Consider the following 22,910-nt stretch of genomic DNA (forward strand, 5'->3'; position numbering starts at 1 on the left):
GTAATGTCCAGTCTTGACTCTGACTGAAAGCTTTCTCTGCAGACGGAGAACATGGAATATTTTTCTTCTTTGCTGTTTTCCCCCATCAAACTAGCATTCATCATCATTTAAAGGGAGTGATGAAATTGTATTAATAATGCATGCATGTGGAAATACAATCATATAAGTGAAAAGTAATATTCCTTGTGCTTGTCCAACCTGTTTAATGGGTTCCCATGTTTCTCAGCTTGCCTGATGACATAGATGATTGCATGGGCAGCAATGCAGTCTCCCTTATAATTACTTTTCAGAATGCTGCCCTCGTCCACTGTCAACTTCATTAACTCTTAACTTTGCTCCTACAGTGTATTTGGGTGGATTTTTGTGTCTGTACATAAGCAAAACATAGGAAAGAAGAGCCATCTAGCGAGTTATCATAGGTTAATGCTCATTTCCTACATGAATTGCTCAGACTTTCCACACAGTCATGAGAAACCAGCATGGAGCCTAACTGTTTGTTTGACTGACTATTGAGGTAATCATTTTTCTTGGAACGGAAACCAGTTTTCTTTTTCATGTTCAATTGGGCCTTGTAAGGTTACTTACAACTTATAACTGGGTTGACCCTAATAAGGCTATCCATTCTGTATTCTTGCCAATAAAGCATTTTTATAACATTCAGGATTTGGGGATGGAATCAACTACAACAGTAATAACAAATTTATTTTTATTTCATTTTGAGTTTGAAGTTGAACTTATACAAAGCCATTGACACTAATGTTGCTTACATTATTGACACTGATGTTTCTACACGCCTGGCTTCTGTTTTGTTTCACTTATTTATGAACAAAGCTGACAATATGTGAAGCTAGAGTTAGGAGAACTTCAATTTGTGTACAGATTTTAATTGAGTGCTGTAACGGTGAGCGGTAAAGAGGTGGATGCATGTGCGGAGTAGAGCGAGGTTTATTATGGGCAAATCTAGAGTTGTAGTGGTCAGAGTAGTCCAGGTTCATTGAGCCAATATGGAGAGTACGAAGATATATGATAACAAAGAAACAAACAAAAGTACACAAAGGCAAAACAGGGTAAGCTATAACAGAGGCTACAATAAACACAAAAGCACAGAGTACAAACTTACATACATACAGATAAGCGCTTTCAAAAAAAACATCCAGACTTACATCTATACATCCAAGACATGGAACAAGACCGGGTTTAAATAAATTTCCTTAACAAGACTAGAAATAAGGAACAGGTGTCAAAAACCAAATGAGGGGCAGAGAAAATGAAACTATGGAAAGGAACCAAAACAAAATAAGACAGGGAGACCATGGACGATGGAAATGAGGAGGGACCAACCATGACAATTGCTTGACTGATGAACCAGTTATAATGAGCTTTAATTTATTTGGGTTGTGTGAATTATTATGGAGTAATATGATGAAGCCCCAGTAGAAGTTTAGTTAAGGTTCAAGAGATGGGAGAAAAAATGGCACACACTAAATATTTACAAGCAGCTCGCCTTCTCTGTATAACTGCATGTATAAAGGTGATTCTTTCTTATCCAGCTGAGGAAGATGGAGGGAAGGATGTATTAAAACGTTTTATTAAGCTTAATTTCAAGAACAAATGAGATGCATTTTGCCTGAAGTAGCACAGAGTATTTTATTTTTGTGGTTGCAGGTGGTTTAAGTGGTCACATCACTAACCATTAAGTTTATACATTTAAAATTTCTCTGTAATGACATAAGGAAGAAAATAATTTGAGGAACTGTGGTTCCACATGTGGTCTGATGAGTCCAGATTTAACTGTTCCAGACTAATGGGCGCATCAAGGTAAAAAGAGAGGCAGCGGAAGTGATCATGCCTAGTGCCTACTGTACAAGTCTGTGGGGGCAATGCTATGACCTGTGGTTGCTGCAGTTGGTCAGGTTTAGATTCAGCAAAGTTATGTGCCCAAAGAATGAGGTCAGCTGACTACCTGAATATACTGAACGACCATATTATTCCATCAATGGATTTTTTCTTCCCTGATGGCATGGGCATATTCCAAGATGACAATGCCAGGATTCATCGGGCTCAAATTGTGAAAGAGTGGTTCAGGGAGCATGAGGCATCATTTTCACACATGCACTGGCCACCACAGAGTCCAGACCTGAACCCCATTGAGAATCTTTGGGATGTGCTGGAGAAGACTTTGTGCAGTGGTCTAAATCTCCCATCATCAATACAAGATCTTGGGGAAAAATTAATGCAACTCTGGACAGAAATAAATATTGTGACATTGCAGAAGCTTGTGGAAATGATGCCACAGCAAATGCGTGCTGTAATCAAAGCTAAAGGCGGTCCAAAAAAATATTAGCGTGTGACCTTTTTTTTTTTTGGCCAGGCAGTGTATATTTTAAGTCTTAACCATCATCTACATGAGAACAAACATGTCTGTCATCTAATGGTGTGTTTTTTAACCCAGTCCCATGTTGGTAGGATACCAGCTCACAGTAGGAGCCGAACCCCCATTTCCGAGCTTTGTTGGATTGCCTTCTCCTCCTCTTCTCCTTCTCCACATGTGCCTTTTGCCAAGGTGAATTCATTCCTGCCTTGGTTGTAATGACATATCGAGCTGAACTGCAATTTAGTAGACAAATTATGCCATCATTAGGGTTGGGGATTCTGCCCTAACGCCTGGTGATAAATGTTGTACTCTACAGACATGCTCATTGAGATGGAGAACCTGTAATCGCTCCTTGGTGCTGGCAAAATTTAAGCATTCCTTGCAGTATTTTTCATGAATGAGAAATGATTGAAATAAAGAAATAGAAAATAAAAATGAAAGGAAAAATGATTTCCTCCAGTCAGTGACTCACTCAAAAATGTTTTTACATTATTTTATTTATCTGTTTTTATCATCACAAACAGCTGTAATAGTGCTTATAATAATAATTATGCATTGCGCTAGTGATTTATATCTATTTGAAAATTACAATGAGAACATTTCACTAAAATGACTGCTGAGAACAAATGTTTAGATAGAATGTAGATGTAATATAGGCGGTAAATACACACACAGAGAGAGAGAGAGCGAGAGAGAGAGAGAGAGAGAGAGAGAGAGAGAGGGGAGCAGGATTGGATTTAGAATTGTGCAGTTTAATAATTGCCATGTAAGAGCATCCTAGGTAGTTTGTCATTTTTAAATTTAACTTTTCCCTTTGTTGTACATTCAAGCTGAATTATCAGTATCTTTATTAGCCTTTAGACTTTTACTTTGCTTTGAAGTGTCACAACAGGAACATAGTATATAGCATAGTATCCATTCCAGCTATACATGACCTTGTGTAAAATGAGAGCTTGGTGATGTAAGGCTTGGATGTAGCTGCTCGGCCATAGAAATCCAGTCCATGAAGCTGTCTACTCACTGTTCTTGAGCTAATCTGAAGGCCACATGATGTTTGGAGGTCTGTAGCGATTGACTCTGCAGAAAGTTGGTGACCTCTATGTGCCTCAGCATCCACTGGCCTTTCTCTGTCATTTTACGTGGCCTACCACTTCGTGGCTGAGTTGCTGTCATTCCCAATTACTTCCAATTTATAATAATACCACTGACAGTTGACTGTGGAATATTTAGTAGCAAGGAAATTTCACGACTGGACTTGTTGCACAGGCGGCATCCTATCACGGTATGCTGGAATTCACTGAGCTCCTGAGAGCAACCCATTCCTTCACAAATGTTTGTAGAAGCAGTCTGCGTGCCTAGGTGCTTGGTTTTATACACCAATGTGGCCATGGAAGTGATTGGAACACCTGAATTCAATTATTTGGATGGGTGAGTGAATACTTTTGGCAATATAGTGTATTGCCAGTTGTTGCTATGGCAGCAATGAAGTTAGGAAACTTGAAAAAAGGTTTCCATTTGTCCTACACTTGGAACTTGAAAACCTCATGGAATTAATGTTGTGCTTTAAACATCAGCTTTTTTCAGCATAAATTGGTTCCTTCTATTAGAACTTCAAAGGCACTGTTTGCACAGTCAATGAAGGACCTCGGGGGGGGGGGGGGGGGGGGGGAGTGAGAGAGAGAGAGAGAGAGAGAGAGCGAGAGAGAGAAAATATTTAAGTACACAAGGTTTCCAGAGAAACAGTAAATTTCCAAACAGAGCCTTGCCACTGAAAATGACAAATCCTTCTGATGGTCCAAAGATGTTCAGCAAGCTTTCTTCTTCTCTCCAAAGTTCAGCTGGTTACATCTCTTACAAGAAATACAATAGATAACTCCTGCAATAATGGATGAGAAGGTGTGAGGGATGACAATTTATCCTTTTGTGCATATCATGTAGCAAAGTGTTTGCAGGCTACCATACCAATTATTTGACTGACCATTTATCTCAATTGTGATAGCATGTATTGTTGTATGATCTATATCAGATTACTGGAGGGATGCACCTCTGTATCATCCTGGAGGATTTTGAAGTGTTTATGTAAGATGAGTGAACCTAAATAATTTTTGCTGTCTTAACAAGAGATTGTTTAAAGGTCATTGCATCCATTCTCTGAACAGGTAAAGGCATAATCTATGACTTTCTTCAGAAATCCACAGTTAAGAAAATATTTACACATTTCCATACTTTCCTTCATACACATTCCTCCATACTCTGGAGGAACTCTTCATTCTCACTGCAAATGTGCTTACATTTTGATACCTGTGAGGAAAGGAAGGGGATTTTGCAGGCCTTGTGGAATGTGAATGTGAACAGTTGGAATGTGTACTGTATATAAGAAAGGGGGTCTGTAGATATATAACATATGGTGGTATTTAAACCAGAACTTAAATGAAGCATGCAAAATAGGGTGTGCTATTCTCCATGTATATTCTAGAGCTAGGTGGAATGTTTAGAAGGAAGAAATAAACAGTTGGAGCTCTTCAGATGTGCATATAGGTGTACCAAATACCAAATGTACCAAATGTCATCAGTGTATCTCAATAATACTAAGGGTGCATGTCCAGTGTATTGTTCAAAAAATGTTTCTCAGCAAATCCAACACAGAGATTTTTAAAAATGGTCACATTTTAGTTGACATCCACTGACCTTTTATCTTTGCCTATATAGGCAGTACTCCTTAGCCCTGTCTGGTATATAACTGGAAATGTCAGAGTAACATTTATGGATCTGCGGACCAGCTAAGTGACCTAGAGGCCCTAAAAGTGACAGGCATACATGATTTTGATTTGTGTAGAACTTCGCTGTTTCATAGTAACCTCTAGATAACCTCCAAATTTATAGGTTATCAAGGCTTATTTTAAATTTCATAGCCAGGTGGCATATGTCACACAATCCACGTTCACATGTCAATATTTGAATTTTGTCACCGTTTGTGCGTGCATAAATATCCAATATCACCGTGAAAATGGTTTATTTATTGATGCAGACCCCTCTATGTATAACTATTTTCTTAAGAACTCACTTCACGTGTTATTTAAAATTGTTAATTGTGTGCCTACACTTGCTAAAGAGGCATTTTGGATTGTTAGAATTGAGTAGGAGGTGGGAGGACTCTATCAAGATTGAAGCAAGTTCTATTACAGACTGAGCTGGCTAATTTATTTGCAGCCCTACCAAGAGATCAAGTAGTGTGCTTGAATACATAAGCATTCTGAGTTCAAGACTTCAGACCCAAGGTTTGCACTCGCACTGAAGCTTTTTTTGTTTTGCTGGTTCAGGACCTGGAAGACTTGCTGTGGTAAATGGAACCATGAATTCTGCTGTGTACCAAAAAATCCTGAAGGAGAATTTCCGGCCATCTGTTTGTGACCTCAAGCTGAAGCGCACTTGGGTTCTGCAGCAGGACAATGATCCAAAACACACCAGCAATTCCACCTCTGAATGGCTTAAGAAAAACAAAATGAAGAGTGGCCTAGTCAAAGTCCTGACCTGAATCTGATTGAGATGCTGTGGCATGACCTTAAAAATGCAGTTCATGCTAGAAAACCCTCCAATGTGGCCAAATTACAACAATTCTGCAAAGATGAGAGGGCCAAAATTCATCCACAGCCCTGTAAAAGACTCATTGCCAGTTATCGCAAACGCTTGATTGTAGTTGTTGCTGCTAAGGGTGGCCCAACCAGTTATTAGGTTTAGGGGCAATCACTTTTTCACACAGGGCCATGTAGGTTTGGATTTTTTTTCCCTTAATAATAAATCCTTCATTTAAAAACTGCATTTTGTGTTTACTTGTGTTATCTTTGTCTAATATTTGTTTGATGATCTGAAACAAATAAGTGACAATTGTGACAAACATGCAAAAAAATAAGATATCAGGAAGGGGGCATATATATATATATATATATATATATATATATATATAATATATATATATATATATATATATATATATATATATATATATATATATATATATATATATAAAAATATATAAATATTGTTTTATATATATATATATAAATATTGTTTTATAATGTACTGAAAAATAAAACATTGAAAAAAGAATAAGAACTGTTTAAGGAGTGCATCTTTTCAGGTTTAAGGGCTTAGTCAATGCTTCCTTGCAAGTTTGTGAGTTCAAAAGCAGTCGCTTTTTGGTATTATGCTTTTGCAGTGACTAGGTAAGAGGCAGGATGCATATGCAAGAGGGAATTTAATAAGAATGATGGAAACAAACAAAACAAACAGAGAAGCTTACGTAACAAAATAAACCAAGCATGAACTACAACAAGCAAGAGAACTAGAAGGCAAACTGAAAACAAGAACTGAGTACAAAGGATAAACTTATCTAAAGAACCAAAAGATGTGGCATGGAAACAGAGCTCAAGGCAACATAATGTTCAAATAGTGAGAGCAATAGTGACAATACAAAAATAAAGATTATAAGTAAATAGAACACCAACGAGAAACATCTGGAGCATAAGAGATTACACAAGAGATGGGCAACAAAGCAGACACAGGTGTAACAAATTAAGGGCAGGAAAAATCAAAACAAGAGGCATAAATAGGGAATGAAACACCAGAGGAGGGAAACTATGACACTTGGCATGCGTCTGGGAATGCATAACTTGTCTCCAGTAAGTTCACTTAATTTCAACTCTCTCACATAATCTTTTGCTTTATTTTTTTTAAATAACAGTCTTCCTTGTTAGCTTTCATTTGTGCCTCTTATTGTGTCAGAGCTTTGAAGTTTACAGAGAGATAAGTCCATTGTCTACATCAAGAGGATGCTGGTGCTCATAAAAGGTTAAGACATCTTTGGCAATTGCTTGAAAGTAAGCTTCACTGTAGTAGCAGGTCTCACTAGGGTTGCACTTACCCTAGATTAGGACATCAAGTGTGCAGGACCCGGTTAGTCAGTTTCCTTTATACAGCCAACCAAAGTTAAATATTGATTACCTCATATGCACTTTAAATCCATTAGCAGAGTTGCACATGTAGGAGAGTGAAAATGTGGGATGTGACTAAGATCATGAGTGCTTTTTTAACACTTTTTATCGTTTAGATGTATGGAGATGAATGAATAAATGCCAGATGTATGGCACCATTGTGCGATTAGCAATGACCTTATGCATGTATGTGCATGTATAGTATTTTTGGGAGAACAGGATATCATTTGCAAATAGAGTATTATTACCCTGGATTTGGTGACAATACAGCAAAGCTTTCCCTTCTCAGAGATGCCTAATATTGTTGATTTGGCAAGGGAGAGGAGGGGCACTATTTTTTCTTCCTTTGTACTTTTCAGAGGGATCTGTATAATATTTGCATTAGCCAATTGCAGCTGTCACCCTTTCTCTCGTAAACTAAAAACAGAAAATCTGGACACAGAATGGATGTAGGTTGATATAAGCTTGTAATTATTCTCCTCTATAGACTTTGGGGAGGGGGTATCTTTGCAAAATGTTGGCCACACAGTTATCCTCCTCTTTTGCTCATGATGCTCCAAATTGAGACTGTACTGGTGAGGAGAGTATTGGATCCTAAATAGGGATTGAGACACAAGGAAGGGGTACATAGTAACATACATCCCTCTCTTTTTAATGTCACTGCAAAGTGATGAAACCTTGTGAAATTATGGTCTTGCATTGCACAGCTTTTGTATAACCTGCGGGCTTTCAAAATGTATTGCTCACGATAAACATGAATAATGGAGATTCTTGCATTAATGTGTATCTAATGAGATGGGGGAACTAACTGGTGCAGCAAAGCTTACACCATTATCACTACAAAATGTCTGCAGTCAGCACCCCATTAAAAGCAAAGTGCATCTTTAGTTTAACTTCCCAAACAACTTATTATTGTGAAAAATATTGCAGAATTATCTGTCTTTGTGTGAGGTAAATGCACCATCTGTTCAAAGTGCCAATTTCTCACTCTGCCTATGTCTTAAAAACCAGTTATTTTCTGATAGCATCAGGCCTTACACACTGCAAGAAGGGAGTGGCAATGCTAGAAATAGTTTCTATTAAGGGTAAGGAATCTATTGCTATGTTTCTAGGCCACTGTCTAGTCCTCCAAGAGTATATATCAATGTTGGAAATCAAAGGTCAGGCTTTTAGGTATGGGTGCTTTGCAACACTGTTGTTCCTTTCTGCTTGTTAAGCATGCCTCTGTTTATCATACCTGGCTTGGCCGGTTATAAAAGATTGTGTTATACTGGTTTATTTGCTGACACTGATAAAAAGCTTGCCCTACCGTATGACACAGTCAGTCAAACTAGAGACAAGCTTCTGAAATGGTGTAATTTGGTCACAGCCTAAAATTAGGTAATTGTCCATTGTTCTCTAATTGAAGTGCCAATCTGTTATATTACATCACTGTGTTCATGTGGAGGGAGGAAACGGGTGTGGGTGACTGAAAGCAGGATCAGATGCGGTTCTATTTCTATCTTTTCAAAAATTCTTCTAAAGCCTGAGAAGCAGCCAGTACGTGTTGTGCTTTTTTTGTTGATCTAGAATCTCAACTGCTAATTTCCCCAACTGCAATTTGCTAACATTTATGAAAAATAGCAAAGAAATCAATTCAAATAAAGAGGTTGTTACAAGACACAAACATCAGATTGACCATTTTCATATATAGAGATGTGAATACATATTTTATTAGGCTCCTTTAATGCTATTCGTTCTATGAATTTTACATTTGTGACATCTTTTACATCATTCTAGAATATCACTTCTGTTTTTTTTTAAATTACATTGGTATGTAAGAAATTATGTTCAGCCCAAGTACAAAATGAACATTTAGTGTGTGACTGAATTATTTTTAAATAATAAGGCAGGGGTTTCAGTGGTACTTGACTAGTAATCAGAAGGTTGCCAATTCAAAGCCAACCACTGCCAAGTTGCTACTGTTGGGCCCCTAAGTAAGGCCCTTAACTTTCAATTGCTCAAGTTGTATTTGGTCATAATTGTAAGTCGCTTTGGATAAAAGTGTCAGCAAAATGCCATAAATGAATGAATGAATGAATGAATGAAAATGAATAATAAAGTGGGAGCACAATTTCACAATTTTTCATGCTTTCACTGATCTCCCAAAGAATTCTGAAATATTCTTAGACCATCAGTTATATTGTAACGGTGGCCTGAGTGCTGCAGGGCGCGGAACAGGTCGCACAGACTCCTTCGATTTAGTGAGATGTTTAATGACATAGAACACTTGCGGCACTCACACATAACAACGAACAGTGTAGACAGGAACAATGACATATAACACTAAAAATGGCTACACACACACAATAACAGTAACAATGACAGTAATAGTAACAATGACCAACGACAAGGCACACATTGTCGGGGGTTTAAATAGACAGACAAACACTTATCAACCCCTGCATAGGTGTGTGCAATCAGGGCACAGGGTAGGCCAGGTGCTGCTAACAAGGGAGACCTCTCGGCAGAAGAGAAAGGCAGCTTCTCTGCCTCTCTCGGGGCAGTCCAGTATGCTCTACGTGACGTGCGGGGGGAGGCATTCCCCGAAGATGACTTCTCCCTAGAGCCACGGTTCCCGACACTTCCCCTTCTGGGATAGCGAACTCCAGGCTGCCGTACACACAGACAGACACAGTAGGGCCATACCCTGGTTCTAGACGTGCAGCTTCCCCTAACGGTCCTCCTTTCACCAGCCACTCTAGGAGCACCCCAGAGGCAGCCTGCTTCCGAGGCTTTTGGAAGTCTCGCTGGTGAGTCCACGGAAGGGGAAGAACTCAGGCTTTGCTTTCACTAGCCAGAGACCTAGCCGGCTCCACCGAACTGCCTTCACCACGGTCCTCGGGGAGCTCTTCCACTCTCCTCGGTCCTGGCTCAGTAGCCTCAGGCCCCCCCCCAAGAAATTCCTGTGGGTGTTCCCCCTCCACCTCCGGAGTGGATGCAAACACCGGTCGTGGTCCTCTCCCCAATATCCTGGGATCCAGGCAGCAGTGCAGGGGGTGCCTGCGCACCTCCTGCTAGGAAGTCCGTATTTCTACGAGGGAGTTGGCATCCAGTGGTGGTTGGTCATTCTGTAACAGTGGCCCAGGATGCACAGACTCCCTTGATTTTTGACAACGAACAGTGTAGACAGGAACAACAACATATCACACTAACAATGGCTACAAAAACACAATAACACTAATGATGACAGTAACAATGACAGTGATAGTAACAATGACCGACGATGAGGCACACACAGGTGCGAGTTTAAATAGACAAACACTTAACATCAATCCCCCAAACAGGTGTGTGCCATCACGGAGGGTGTGGCTACAAACTATGGTGAACCCACCTGCACGCAGTGGGCTGCACCATGTGACTCGTGGAAGGGTAGCGTTCCATGACATATATAAGCTTCTAACACCTAACCTATTTTCACCTTCAGTCATTGTTTGGCAGCTTATGTGAGGTGTGATATGTATTTCATAACATAGTCAGGCAGCGATAGGTAATTGTTTGTAGTACTGTGTTGAAGCATGTTTTTAAACCATCAAAGGAGCATCAATATAGAAAATATTGCTTTATCTGTTTGCTTCACTTTTCTTCACTTCACTCTCCTGTTTTAAGGCCTGCTGGCTGTCATTTGTGCTTTGTCAGAGCTGAGCATGAAGTAAATTTAATTATCTAACCAAAAGGGACGTACAGAGAGAATGTTTATAGGATCTCTGTTCTACATGGACAGTTTAAAATTCCCAATGGAAATAACATACAAAAAGCTTAGTTTTTGTAATTCAATTTTGTTTTGTTGTAGTACACATTAAACATAAAGCCAAATTTGTTACATGCATTCATGAATTTATAAACACTCTACATTGAACAAGCTCAACTAACAATTTACATGGGCATTTTTTTAAAGCACATGACTTCTCCATTGAAACTTAAAGAACTGATTATATTTTTCAATGTCATATTTTTTAAATGAGCATTCTCACACATTCTTTTTTTGGTTATATCAGCTATAAATATGCACACCAAACAGGAACTAAACAAGATTTTACAATTCTACTTAAAATATCTACTCATTGACTTGTAAAATTTCAAGGGGACTGCTGATAATTCCCTTGTAATCAGGTGATATAGCTAATTAATTGTCTTTATTTTTACATCCATATGTAATTATATTAATGAAGTCAAGTGAGCAAATAGTTGAACACATAATTATCCATAAAATAAAATGTATTCATTACAGCAAATCACCACTAAACACTGTTCCCTCTAAACAGTATGGCTTTCAAAATCAAGCGCTCTATCTGTTTTTGTTTAATCGCTTTCCCCTCACATTTGTTGATATGCCATATGCCTATTTCTCTCATCATGCTTTGGAATACATTAAATTACATGGTTTGATTTCTATCACAGCAAAACACATCCTTGACTTTAAAAGTCATATCTAATTGTCCTAACACTGAGTTTAATATATTACAAAAACAGTCTGAGTCATTCAAGTCCTATATAACAGGTCTTACATATAGAGCATTGCTTGTTTTGTCATCCACACTACAAAAAAGTAGTCTGTTTGACAAGTAATATTCTATTTATGGTCATAATGGAGGAATATTTTCTATGAAAGGATTCTTTATTAAAATATCTATAATAAATAAAGACAGAAAACAACTTATAGATAAATAATTTCCTTAACTTTATAGCTCTTTCAGTTTCTTGGGCTGTTGCAATTTGATTAATTAAGGACTGCACAAGTGCAAGTCAGCAATTATCTTCAAACATCACACTGATTTATGGTGCATTTTACTCTAAGAGCAGTGTAAAATGACAGCCATTTTGTCTTTGTTATTGCTGGCTTTTGTGAATTTGCATTAAGGTAAAAGCTCTCTCTAATAATTTGCAGTCCTGGAGATGGAAAAAAAACCAAACTTGTTCTATTGGACTTTAAGGTCAATTCCCATATAGCATCCCTCGAGAGCTAATTGACTTTTGCATTATCTATGCAAACTCAATTGGATGTTTTGTTTGTTAAATATAGGTAACACCTGTACAAATAAATGGCAGTCACCTTTTCCATTGAGGTCTTTTTTTCACAGTACACATTAGTATCTAGAGAATAAGAGATTGATTTTTGCCCATGGTGACAGTGAATTAGCAAAACAGTAGAATTCAGTTGTGCATTTAATTTAACAGCAAAATGCCATACTGCTCTAAGCTCTCCACATTAACTTCTCTGATCATTAGTTAGTCATCAAGTCAATATAAGGCACTGCAGTTCATCTGTTCTCCTTATTACTAGTTCTGTTTTATTACCCAACCCTCTTTCTCCTGTCTTTTTCTATGCAAAGTGACTTAAAATTATGACTGAGTACAACTTGAGCATTTGTGGGTTGCGGGACTTGCTCTGGGGCTGAAATCGATAATTGTGTTGCAGTGTGAGGATAATAAGCTAGGAGTTTCATTAGTTCCCCAGCAAACCACTTGCAGAGTGGTTAAGAGTCTGGGGCATTGCCAGAAATGGCAATGGTAATGTTTCCAAACATCTGCCATTTACAGGATCCTGTTCTGAAATGTCACAATGATTAATAATTGCTCTCATCAGCCTCTGTAAGGGTCTATAGAGCTTGCATTGGCACAGTTAGGTTACAACATTTATGTCAATACTGTCAACGTTTTTCATCAATAATTATGTGGTCCAGAAAGATATGCTAGTGTTTACTGCATTGCCCTGAGTTCTGCTTGACATGGACAAGAAATAATAGTGTGTTTTAATGGACATAAGGATGCTTTAGCAGGAAATTATATGTTCCACAAAAGGCTGCTAACATTTAATATTTACTCATTTTGTTTCCCCAGACATTTACTGACGAGGTCAGTGATACAAATGGAATATGGAAACTGGTTTGAGTACACTGTAATAGTTAACTTGCTCAGTGCTTTCTTGGAGCAAGAGTAGAAAAGTGGAGGGAAATGTGATGTTTCTAGGGTAGGATGAGAGCCACAGGCTTAAAATTATTGTAATTATTGTTCTTCCCAATGAGCTGATCCATGGTCTGAGCTGGATGATGTGGTCAGTAGCTAGTAATCTTGTTAGTATCAAGGGAAGAAGATGGTTTATCATTCTTTTTTCCCTCCTTCTGTCATTTGTGGTATACTTCACTGAGCATTTTTGGATGTTTTCATAGAATGGACCTCGCAGCAAGATACCTTAAGCAATTCATCAAGATCCGAAGATCCCTTAAAGACGTATATAGCATGCCTAAGCTTTTGTTGACTTTATAATTTTCTCTGATGAAAAGCCACAACACTGTAACTATGGGCTTAAAGACAGATAAAGATACACATAGCACCAGTAACAGTAAGCATGGCCACATAAGATACAGCAGTTATTCCTTGTGAGTGTTCCAGAAAGAAAATACTGACATTTAGTACAGAGCCAGGGTAAGAGTTTTTCTTAAATATTTAAGAGATGGGCTTGTGAGGAATCATCTTTAACTGTGTAATTATTATAAGCACTTTTGATGCATTTGATTCCTTGATTCCTTGAAATCTTTGTATCACCATGCAGTGGGATAGGCAAGATGGTAGTGTGTGTACCCATTTAAAATGTCACTCAATTTAAGCTGTTTCTCTCTGTGCTGTTGCATCTATTTTTTTTTTTCCACTCACCTTCACATTCCTGCACACACACATACACATACTCACAAAACCACAGTCTATCAGGGTCCCACTGGATCAGGAGTCAAGGCAATTGGCAATTCATAGAATAGTGAAGCATTCAAATGCTGATCAATGGCAAATTAATGCAGAAGAGATTGTTGGTGAGAGTCTGTGTTTGTGCTGCAATGTTATATGATGGGTTGTTGGCAATGATTCCAGGGATGAGATGAGGAATGGCAATTGTTCTTGTCTGTCCATAAGAATGAGGTTTTTTGATCCCACATCTCTAAGTCTCTGTTCAACTGCTCTTACATAATGGTGTATGTGAACACACACACACACACACACACACACACACACACACACACACACACACACACACATATATATATATATATATATATATATATATATATATATATATATATATATATATATATATATATATATATATATATATATATATATATATATATATACATACATACATACACACATACATACATACACACATACATACATACACACATACATACACACATACATACACACATACATACACACATACATATATATATATATATATATATATATATATATATATATATATATATATATATATATATATATATATATATATATATATATTCTTCCTAAAGAGGACTAAATGAGCAGAACAGGTGGGCAACATTGGGCATTTATTTTAGTTTCCCCATGGCTCTGTGGAAATCGAGCCCACTTCCTCCAGTCTTCTCATTCTTGTGAGACTGACATTGTGCATGGCTGAGGTAGAGAGAAGACTGTATTAAGAGGAGGGAGGAGAAGTGAATGAACCATAAAAAAGGAGGCAGTGAGCATTGCAACACATGTACCTATCATAGTAAGGCTTACTCCACACAGAGAGTGGAGAGAGAGAATGATCTCATCTTTGATGTGATGCATTGTCTGTGGGCACAACACTAGTCAGCAGGGGTTATACTGAGATTTAGGAGGTGGAGGATGATGAATATCATATCTGAGAACACATCAGCAGGAACATTTTTACTGCCTTACTGGCTGTTTTCCTTTTTCTGTGAATGTGTTTTTAAGTATTTATTTTGTACACTTTTTTTGCTCATATCAAAGTAGCTCAGGCTCTGTTTTGGTGAGTTGTGGAAATTAAGGCCATTCCAATGGTTAAATATTACTAACATTTAAGCCTTAATGCAGCTCAGTGAATGCATAAGAACTGTGTGCATAGCACAACTGAAGTGCTGGTGACAATAGATGGAGCACACACCCAGCACAAATGCTAATGCCTTGTGCACATTTGCTCTGTGGGACTTGTTAAAAATCAGCAGAGTAGCCTGACATTGAAATTGGTTTTCTCTGTATGGCTGACTCCTGGTGGAGAAATCTACCTTGCCTCTCCACTCACAATCCCCCCTTTCTCATTCACTCATTCACAGAGAGGGAATGATGAAGGACATAAGAGCTGTGTCTCTGCTCAGAGGCAGTCTGCTCTGTCCCCTAAAGGAGAGCTCTCTCACAGTCATGGATGCTGTCTTCCTGTTAACCTATCTCTCCTGGACTCTGACAAAGATGGGTTCTTTTTACAGCACCGTAAAGTGAGGAAATAAACTAGAGTTCATAATATTTTCTTTGGTGATGTCAGAAATTACACCAAACATAATTCCAAACCACTTTTTTGCAGTTGGAATTGACAGAAATCCATACATACATCTGTACATTACTAAAGAACAGTGGTTCATGGACATTGGTATGTGGTGTTTCCTGACATTTATATATAGCCTACCTGATTTCAATGCATTGGAAATACTCTACGCAAAGCCATGAAAGCACAAAAGCTTTGGCACTTGGTCGTAGGCAGGCTTTGCTGGTTAAAGTAAAGTGATGATGAAACCAGTGGATAGTCTGGTGGTATCTGGGTAGGCACTTACAAATATTTTTGTTTAATACAACTTTTATTTGGAAAACTGTAAACTAGCAAAATCATCTTTGTTTGTAACTGTCACTGTCACTAAGTAGTTATATATTTGTACCAGTGAAACAACCTCTACACTGATGTTACCATAAAGGCTGAAAATGTAAATTCTTGTGGTCAATGATATTTAATATGTATCCATTCCAAATCTACCAAGTTGTCTAAACTGTGTTTATCTTGGCTAGATAACACTGACTTCTCTTTTCTTTAACTTCTGGCAGTCTGTAAAAAGAGAGCTCCAAATTATTGTTGTATCTATTTGTACAATCAGTCACACAACAGCTATTTCAAATTTTAGATGTTTATGTTTTTAAGACATTCACACTGAACAGTGCCACAGTCTTTCTGAAACTAAGTGGATGTAACTACAGAGGCTCTCACAGATTGTGAGCTCATGTGTAACCCCTCTATTCAGTAAATAAGCAATATAACCTGAGACAGAGTGCTGTTATACTGAATATCAGCATGGCTGTGATTTGACCAAAAAATAATTATAGACATGCTGATATCCAGGATAATAGCATGACCTCAAGTGCAATATTGCTTTTATACAACAGTTCTACAAACGGCATTTATTAGATAACGGTAGACTACATATTATGATTTGTATGTTTATATAATTGTCTCTCCCAGAACAAATATATGGAAACATTTTTCTGCACACTAGCTTGCTTCTTTGTACTGTCATTCCTAAATCCCCAGTCAGCTAGTTGTAAAGTTAAACATTCAAATATAAAATGAAGATGCAGACTTCAGAATTAGTTAAAGAGAATAGCTGGTCCATCTTTTATTGCAAGTTAACGTTAACAAGCATTATTGAGGCATCCTTCAGAGAATGTCTAACAACCAAACAAAGAACCCACATTTTTATACATTGGTCAGAATTAATTATGTATTCACCCCACCGTTTTACATACTAGGGTTTGCCTTTGCCACCATTACATTCAAACTGACATTCAACACCCAAACCAGTTGAAACCCGTTACCACCACATTCCAAGAGAGGACCTTATCCTAAAGAAGACTGCTTTTCTTTTTCTGAGCCTGGTGAATAGGACTTTGCAGGTCCTAAGTAACAGAAAATCCAAATCTTACATCAAATCTGAACTTTAGATGTAATGTTACCCAATATTTATATTAGCAGGTCAGTACACTAACAGCCATAGAGCCTTCGCTTATCCTATGCTTGTCCTCTTATGGCTGTCATGCCAGTGCTTCTCAATAGTGTTTACACAGCCAAGGTTATCGTGTCGTCTGCTGTTTGTCTGAATGACACATTCTCCAATAAAGACTATATGTGTATATACATATACATGTTTACAAAGCTAGGCCTCCTCTTTTGAATGTGCTGCTTTATGAAGTACATAGACACCTGATTAAAGAGCAGTATTGGTATATACACACTCTGGTTCCATACTCCAGTGAGCTGCTTGAGGCATCAGCTCTAAAGTTTTATTGATTTTTTGCAAAGGTTCAATGATCCTCCACCACAGATAAAATTTGATGTTTTCTGGATAAGTCTTAGTATGGGAGAGAAAAAAAAACAAAAAAAACAGGAGCACCGGCCATGTAGCAAGACTTTCCAAAATAATATGATTTTATTATATAGGTATAAATATATCTTGATAAAGACAAAAGTAAAACTCAGTGAAAGGTCAGGCATGTTGAAGTAGGTTGATAAAATTGTATTTTGTATATTTTTGTCTTATTATTTTCTCTGCTATCAATGTCTTGTCATTTTAACACTCGTCATTTGTGCAACACTTTTTAATTTTCACCTTACAGTCCCAAAATGTTAACTGGCATGAGTGAGCAGTTATCTCATGACTGATAAGTGGAAAAAGGAGTTGGTGAAAGAATGAAAAAGTGTTTGATGTGTATGTTCAGCAGTAAGCACAATAGCAACAATCAGTATAACTGAAACCCACAAACTGGTATATGCTGCTTCAGTAGTCATACTTAGGCCTCATTTGGTGCCCACCTCAACATTGGTAAGGACATAACCCATCCCCAATCAAATAACAATGATGAATAAGATACATACAATCACACAGCAAACTAAGGTAAACTGTAAGCTATTTATATTATGTTAAAATATACAAATTGTAGATAGAGTTGTACAAGATGTAGTTGTGTCAGTGTAGGTGTAGATGTACCTAGAGCAAGGTATGATCCTAAGATTTATTGTACCATACACAGACCAGTACAGAGGTGAGTGGGATGAAAGGTCTGTGGTGGTGTGCAGTGCAGTAAGCTCTGTAGTTACAGTTCTAGCAGGTAAAATACTGAATTTGGGTGTGGTGTGATTTTGCATGGAGATAATCATAGTGATGATTCAGGTTCGATGTGGGAGTGATGGGGCATTCAAAAATGAGCTTAAAACTTGAGGTGTACTTAGGCTTTAAAAAAAGAATAATGTTAAGGTTTGGAGTGGCCAAGTAAAAGTCCTGAACTTAATCCAATACAAATGTCATGGAAGGACCTGATGCAAGCAGTGCATGGGAGGAACCCCTCCAACATAACTGGGGTGAAGCTCTTTTGTATGGAGGAATTGGCTAAAATTCCTCAAAGCCAATGTGCAGGACTAATCAACAATTACTGGAAATGCTTAGATGCAGTAATTGCTGCACAAGGGGTCACAGATCATGAAGGCAAATGTTCACATGCTTTTGCCACTTTTGCAGATATGCAATAGTAGATCTTTATTCTCAATAAATAAATGACAGTCTAATTTTTTTGTCTGATTTGTTTGATTGGTTGTCTTTATTAGAATATCCGATACAACTACTAAAGGTGAGTTATTTTTTGGTGCCTATAAGTTCAATTTTTGTGGGCTCTCACACTCACCTTGGTCTGGTTCTATATGATATAGCCTAATCATAGTGACATGTCACTATAAAAATTGTGGAGATCTGAATTTTAGATTTTGTTTTACTGTTTCAGGTTTCTCATGTGTGCTGCTCTTCTGTTGTCACTCTGGAGTGTCACTGTACTGGAGTTTTGTTACCCATGTATGTGGTTTTTACTTTTATTGGCCTCTTTCATGACCTGGTTTTAATTAAAGTTGTTGTTTATACTGTAAATGCATATGTCAATACTGTTTATACAAACAGCATAAACTGCCACTAAATATGTACAAAAGAATCCAGACATCTGCCTATTTTCAAAACAGGTTATTCATTAAAGAGGTCACTGGAACTGTATCACAGCCATACAGAGAAGACATTACCATCACTCTTCAGACTGATAAAGCCTATATGTTCAACTACAGAGCAGGAGTGCCTAAAACAATTATCACTCAGTGTAGCTTATTATTGTTTCATTGTTTTGTTAGTCAGTTATGCCCAAATTAATAGTATGTAAAAATAACGCACAGTATTAATTGCATATCCTTGTTAACATTAATTTCATTCGTTCCCGAAAACTAGATGTCAGCATGATGTCTTGTGAATAGGAAATCTATATTTTACACACACACACACACACACACACACACACACACACACACACACACACACACACACACACACACACATACATCTACTATTGCACCTTTAAAAGTTCTTTATTTTCAAAGCTACTAATATCTATCTCTGATGCTCTATCTTGATATCAGTCTAGGTTAGTCTCCTCAGTGGAAAATTCAGACTTGCAATGCGTGCATCTCTTCTGTTGTGTCTCTCTGGAAATGTGGTTTCTTGTCAAGATGAGTGATGATGACATGCTTTGGAACCACCGTTTTGAAATGCAAATATTCTAACCTCAAAGGCCTATTTTATTGTCTTGTCACTAGATGAAGTTTGTCTAAAGAAGGAATGCTTGTTTTCTTAGTTTAGACCATAATAATTGTATGTAGGCTTATTTACATCTATTAGCAAACAAAACTGATTCTAAATTGCTGATGGTGTTTTATGTACATTCCAGAAAAGAAAATGTAATCACGCTGAGATAACTGCTTTAAGTTAAGCTATATATTTATGATTATAGGTTTCTGTTGATGAAATATTAGTGTTATCTTGTCAAGTCATGACCAGTTTAAAAAGTCCTGTGTATGACTATGCTAGTAGAGGGCAAGTGTGCTCTATTTTATTCTGGTATGTACATGATGATATAAAATTAATTCTAAATATTTCGTTCCTGTCATTCTCCTATAATCAGTGGCAGAATGATTATTCTTTCAATATCCAGACTCAAAAACAGAAACGATATTTGTTCATTTATTTATGTTTTTCCTAAATTGCTCGTGTTCTTTATAGGTATGAGTAGTCTGCTCTATGTTAAAAAGCGTTCTGCAGATGTGTGGTTTTGAATATATATATATATATATATATATATATATATATATATATATATATATATATATATATATATATATATATATATATATATATAATATAAAATATTCATTCCTCTTGTCAGTTGGGTGCTGTGGGCATACCACATTTGCTTATTCTGTGAACAAGCTCGTTCATTCTCATATGTGTTGTGTAGGTGATAAGGTATGCAGGCTGAGGTTTGAAGGACTGTGGTGTGCTTTTTTTTGCAGAGGCACTGCACATGGCACCTACCTCCCCAATCCCCCCCTTCTATTTCACTTACTCCAAATGCCAGTTTTTCCAGCGCCTTTCATGAGCTGCTGAAAGCCTCCGTTCTTCACTTGAAATTTCTCATCAGTTCGGCTAAGTGCATCTTCAAAGGGATTGGGCAAGCAAGAAAGAAAGGCTGGAAGAACTGAAGGACCAAGAGAATGAGAGGTACAAAGAAACATAGGTGCATGATAATATATAAATCTAGCCTGATGGCAAAACCTGTGCATGGATCACCATTAGATGGACCTATATCACTGAACCCCAGGTTACTGAAGATTACAAATGCACAACACTCAGTATAATCTTGGCTCAATACTATCTGGAGATGATGTAATACATGTTCTGTAACATTCTGGATAAAAACTCTTTTTCCTCAAAAATCTCCTCTGCCCTTTATCAATTCCTTTCTTCCTACCATCATTTTTTAATAATGCTACTTTTTAGGGTTTCTGTTGATTAAAGTTGTTTAGAGGAGCCTTGTTCACTGATTTCACTTTCCACTCATCTTTTACGTAGATCGAGGAGCAGTGAAGGCATCAGTGATGCTAATCAAACATTTCTTATCCCTGATAAGGACTGAAACTGAGTAAAGTTCAGCTCTATTTAAAAGTTCAAAAGAAATAAATGTCACCATCAGTTTTGATCTTCCATGGCTTAGAGAGGAAAACAACGACATGGGAAATGTGTTTATATAAAAGGCCTGTAACTGATATTGTCCATTCCCTAAAATTATGGTCGGTCATTGACAGTTTAATAATGTTTTAAAAGTCTGAGGTATTGTTAATGTGACATGACGTTTCAGTCTATATAACTCAAATCAAAGCCCTTATACCTGTTTGCCAAAATGCCACATCTCTAGGAAGGGTAGACTTTTTTGAGTTTGTGTTATATGATTGTGTGAACTGTGTCCTTATTAGGGTCACACTGGCCTTTAGTGGCTTGGTCACCCCTTGGCCAACACATTTGTATTCTGTTATAGTGTGCACTGATGAAAAGGGTGCTTCTAAGTCATAAAGGCAGATCTGCCTGGATGATGAAGGCTGCACTTTGTGGTTTTTGTATTGAATGTAGATGTGTGGAGCTTCAGAGGAAAAAAAAAACTTGTTACAAACAGTATCTCATCTAATATAGAACTGGAATAAGCGTAGAATAATATTTTGTTATAAGATACTAAATCTAAAAAGTTAAACCTAAAATGAATGCCCTGCTATCATGAATGTTCATTTACAAATTTTCAGTCTGGTTTTTAATGTTTTAAGGGAAATCTCCTGTCAGTTCAGCTTCCCAGAAGGTCATCTGGGAACTTTGAAGAATGTGAGAGAGAAAGAAAATGAGTGGTGAAGAGGGAGAAAGATAAAAGCGAATTGATTTATACATTTATATGACACTGTCCCTCCATATGCAGCCATAGGTCAGAGAAAGAGAGATTGGCAGCTTGTGTCCAAACATCCTCTCATCCAAAGTATTATGGTTGACATGCAGAGTTGCCATGCCAACTGTTTCTCAAAGTTTTACAATAAATATATAAATAAATAACAATGTTGTTTTAAATAATGCTGATTGTGACTGCTGAGTTACTGTTTTGTGAAAGTAACCACACCTCCTAGTCAACCTCAAATGAATATTACCTCAGGTGCCTTCAAGCATCGTTTCTAAACTGACACTGGTTGTATGTTTCATACCATAGTCATCCCAACCACTATTCCACTAAACCAGTGCCAACCTTCAAAATAATTTTCATTTAAAGTTATGGAGCTCTATAATGATACTTTCTAAACACAGAAAAATCACATAAAGACTGTACATCTGAAAATACTGTCAGAAAACAGTGCTAACTCTAAGTTTTAATTCAACACTGGTCATTTTTCCTTGATCATCCACATTCGGCTATAGTGGAATTAGTTCTGTATCCCTGTCTTCTTTAACCGCTTCCTGAAATACTGCAATGACTTTTGAGCTTTATGAGGTATTGGAATTGCAGACCGCCTGCAGCCTCCTCCCTGAGAGGACTGAATTATAAATGAGGCTTCACTTGCAGCCACCTTTATCTTAGTTATTCTTTATAATGGTTCCTCCTCTTCAGCCCAGGCCTTTTGGTCAATGGTGTCATTTTATTCTAGAAACTATATATTTAAGATCCAGTTTTCTAAGAAAATTTACTATTGATTACATTTTGAAATTTTACATTATAACAAAGCATGTCAGAACAAAAAAAGCATGTGTGTGTGTATATACGTGTGCACATGCATGCACACGTGGTGGAAGGACACAGGCTTCCATCTTTAATGA

The 22,910-nt window shown here is 37.4% G+C and overlaps 1 protein-coding gene across 19 annotated transcripts in view; it reads left to right on the forward strand.

Annotated features, from left to right (window-relative positions):
- Window positions 1-22,910, forward strand: part of nrxn3b (neurexin 3b) — a 163,910-nt gene that overhangs the window by 88,151 nt on the left and 52,849 nt on the right. The window contains exon 1 of one of the 19 annotated variants that reach the window (XM_081696560.1): window positions 20,646-20,786. The exons of the other annotated variants lie outside the window; for them this stretch is intronic. Within the exon in view, the coding sequence (XP_081552686.1) occupies window positions 20,780-20,786 (7 nt within the window). The 5' untranslated portion in view covers window positions 20,646-20,779. Of the gene's footprint in view, window positions 1-20,645; window positions 20,787-22,910 lie in introns of those variants that run through there. 19 annotated transcript variants of the gene reach the window in all.

This window comes from Electrophorus electricus, chromosome 2, assembly GCF_041902795.1.
Source record: "Electrophorus electricus isolate QZ-2024a chromosome 2, ASM4190279v1, whole genome shotgun sequence".
Lineage (NCBI taxonomy): Eukaryota > Metazoa > Chordata > Actinopteri > Gymnotiformes > Gymnotidae > Electrophorus > Electrophorus electricus.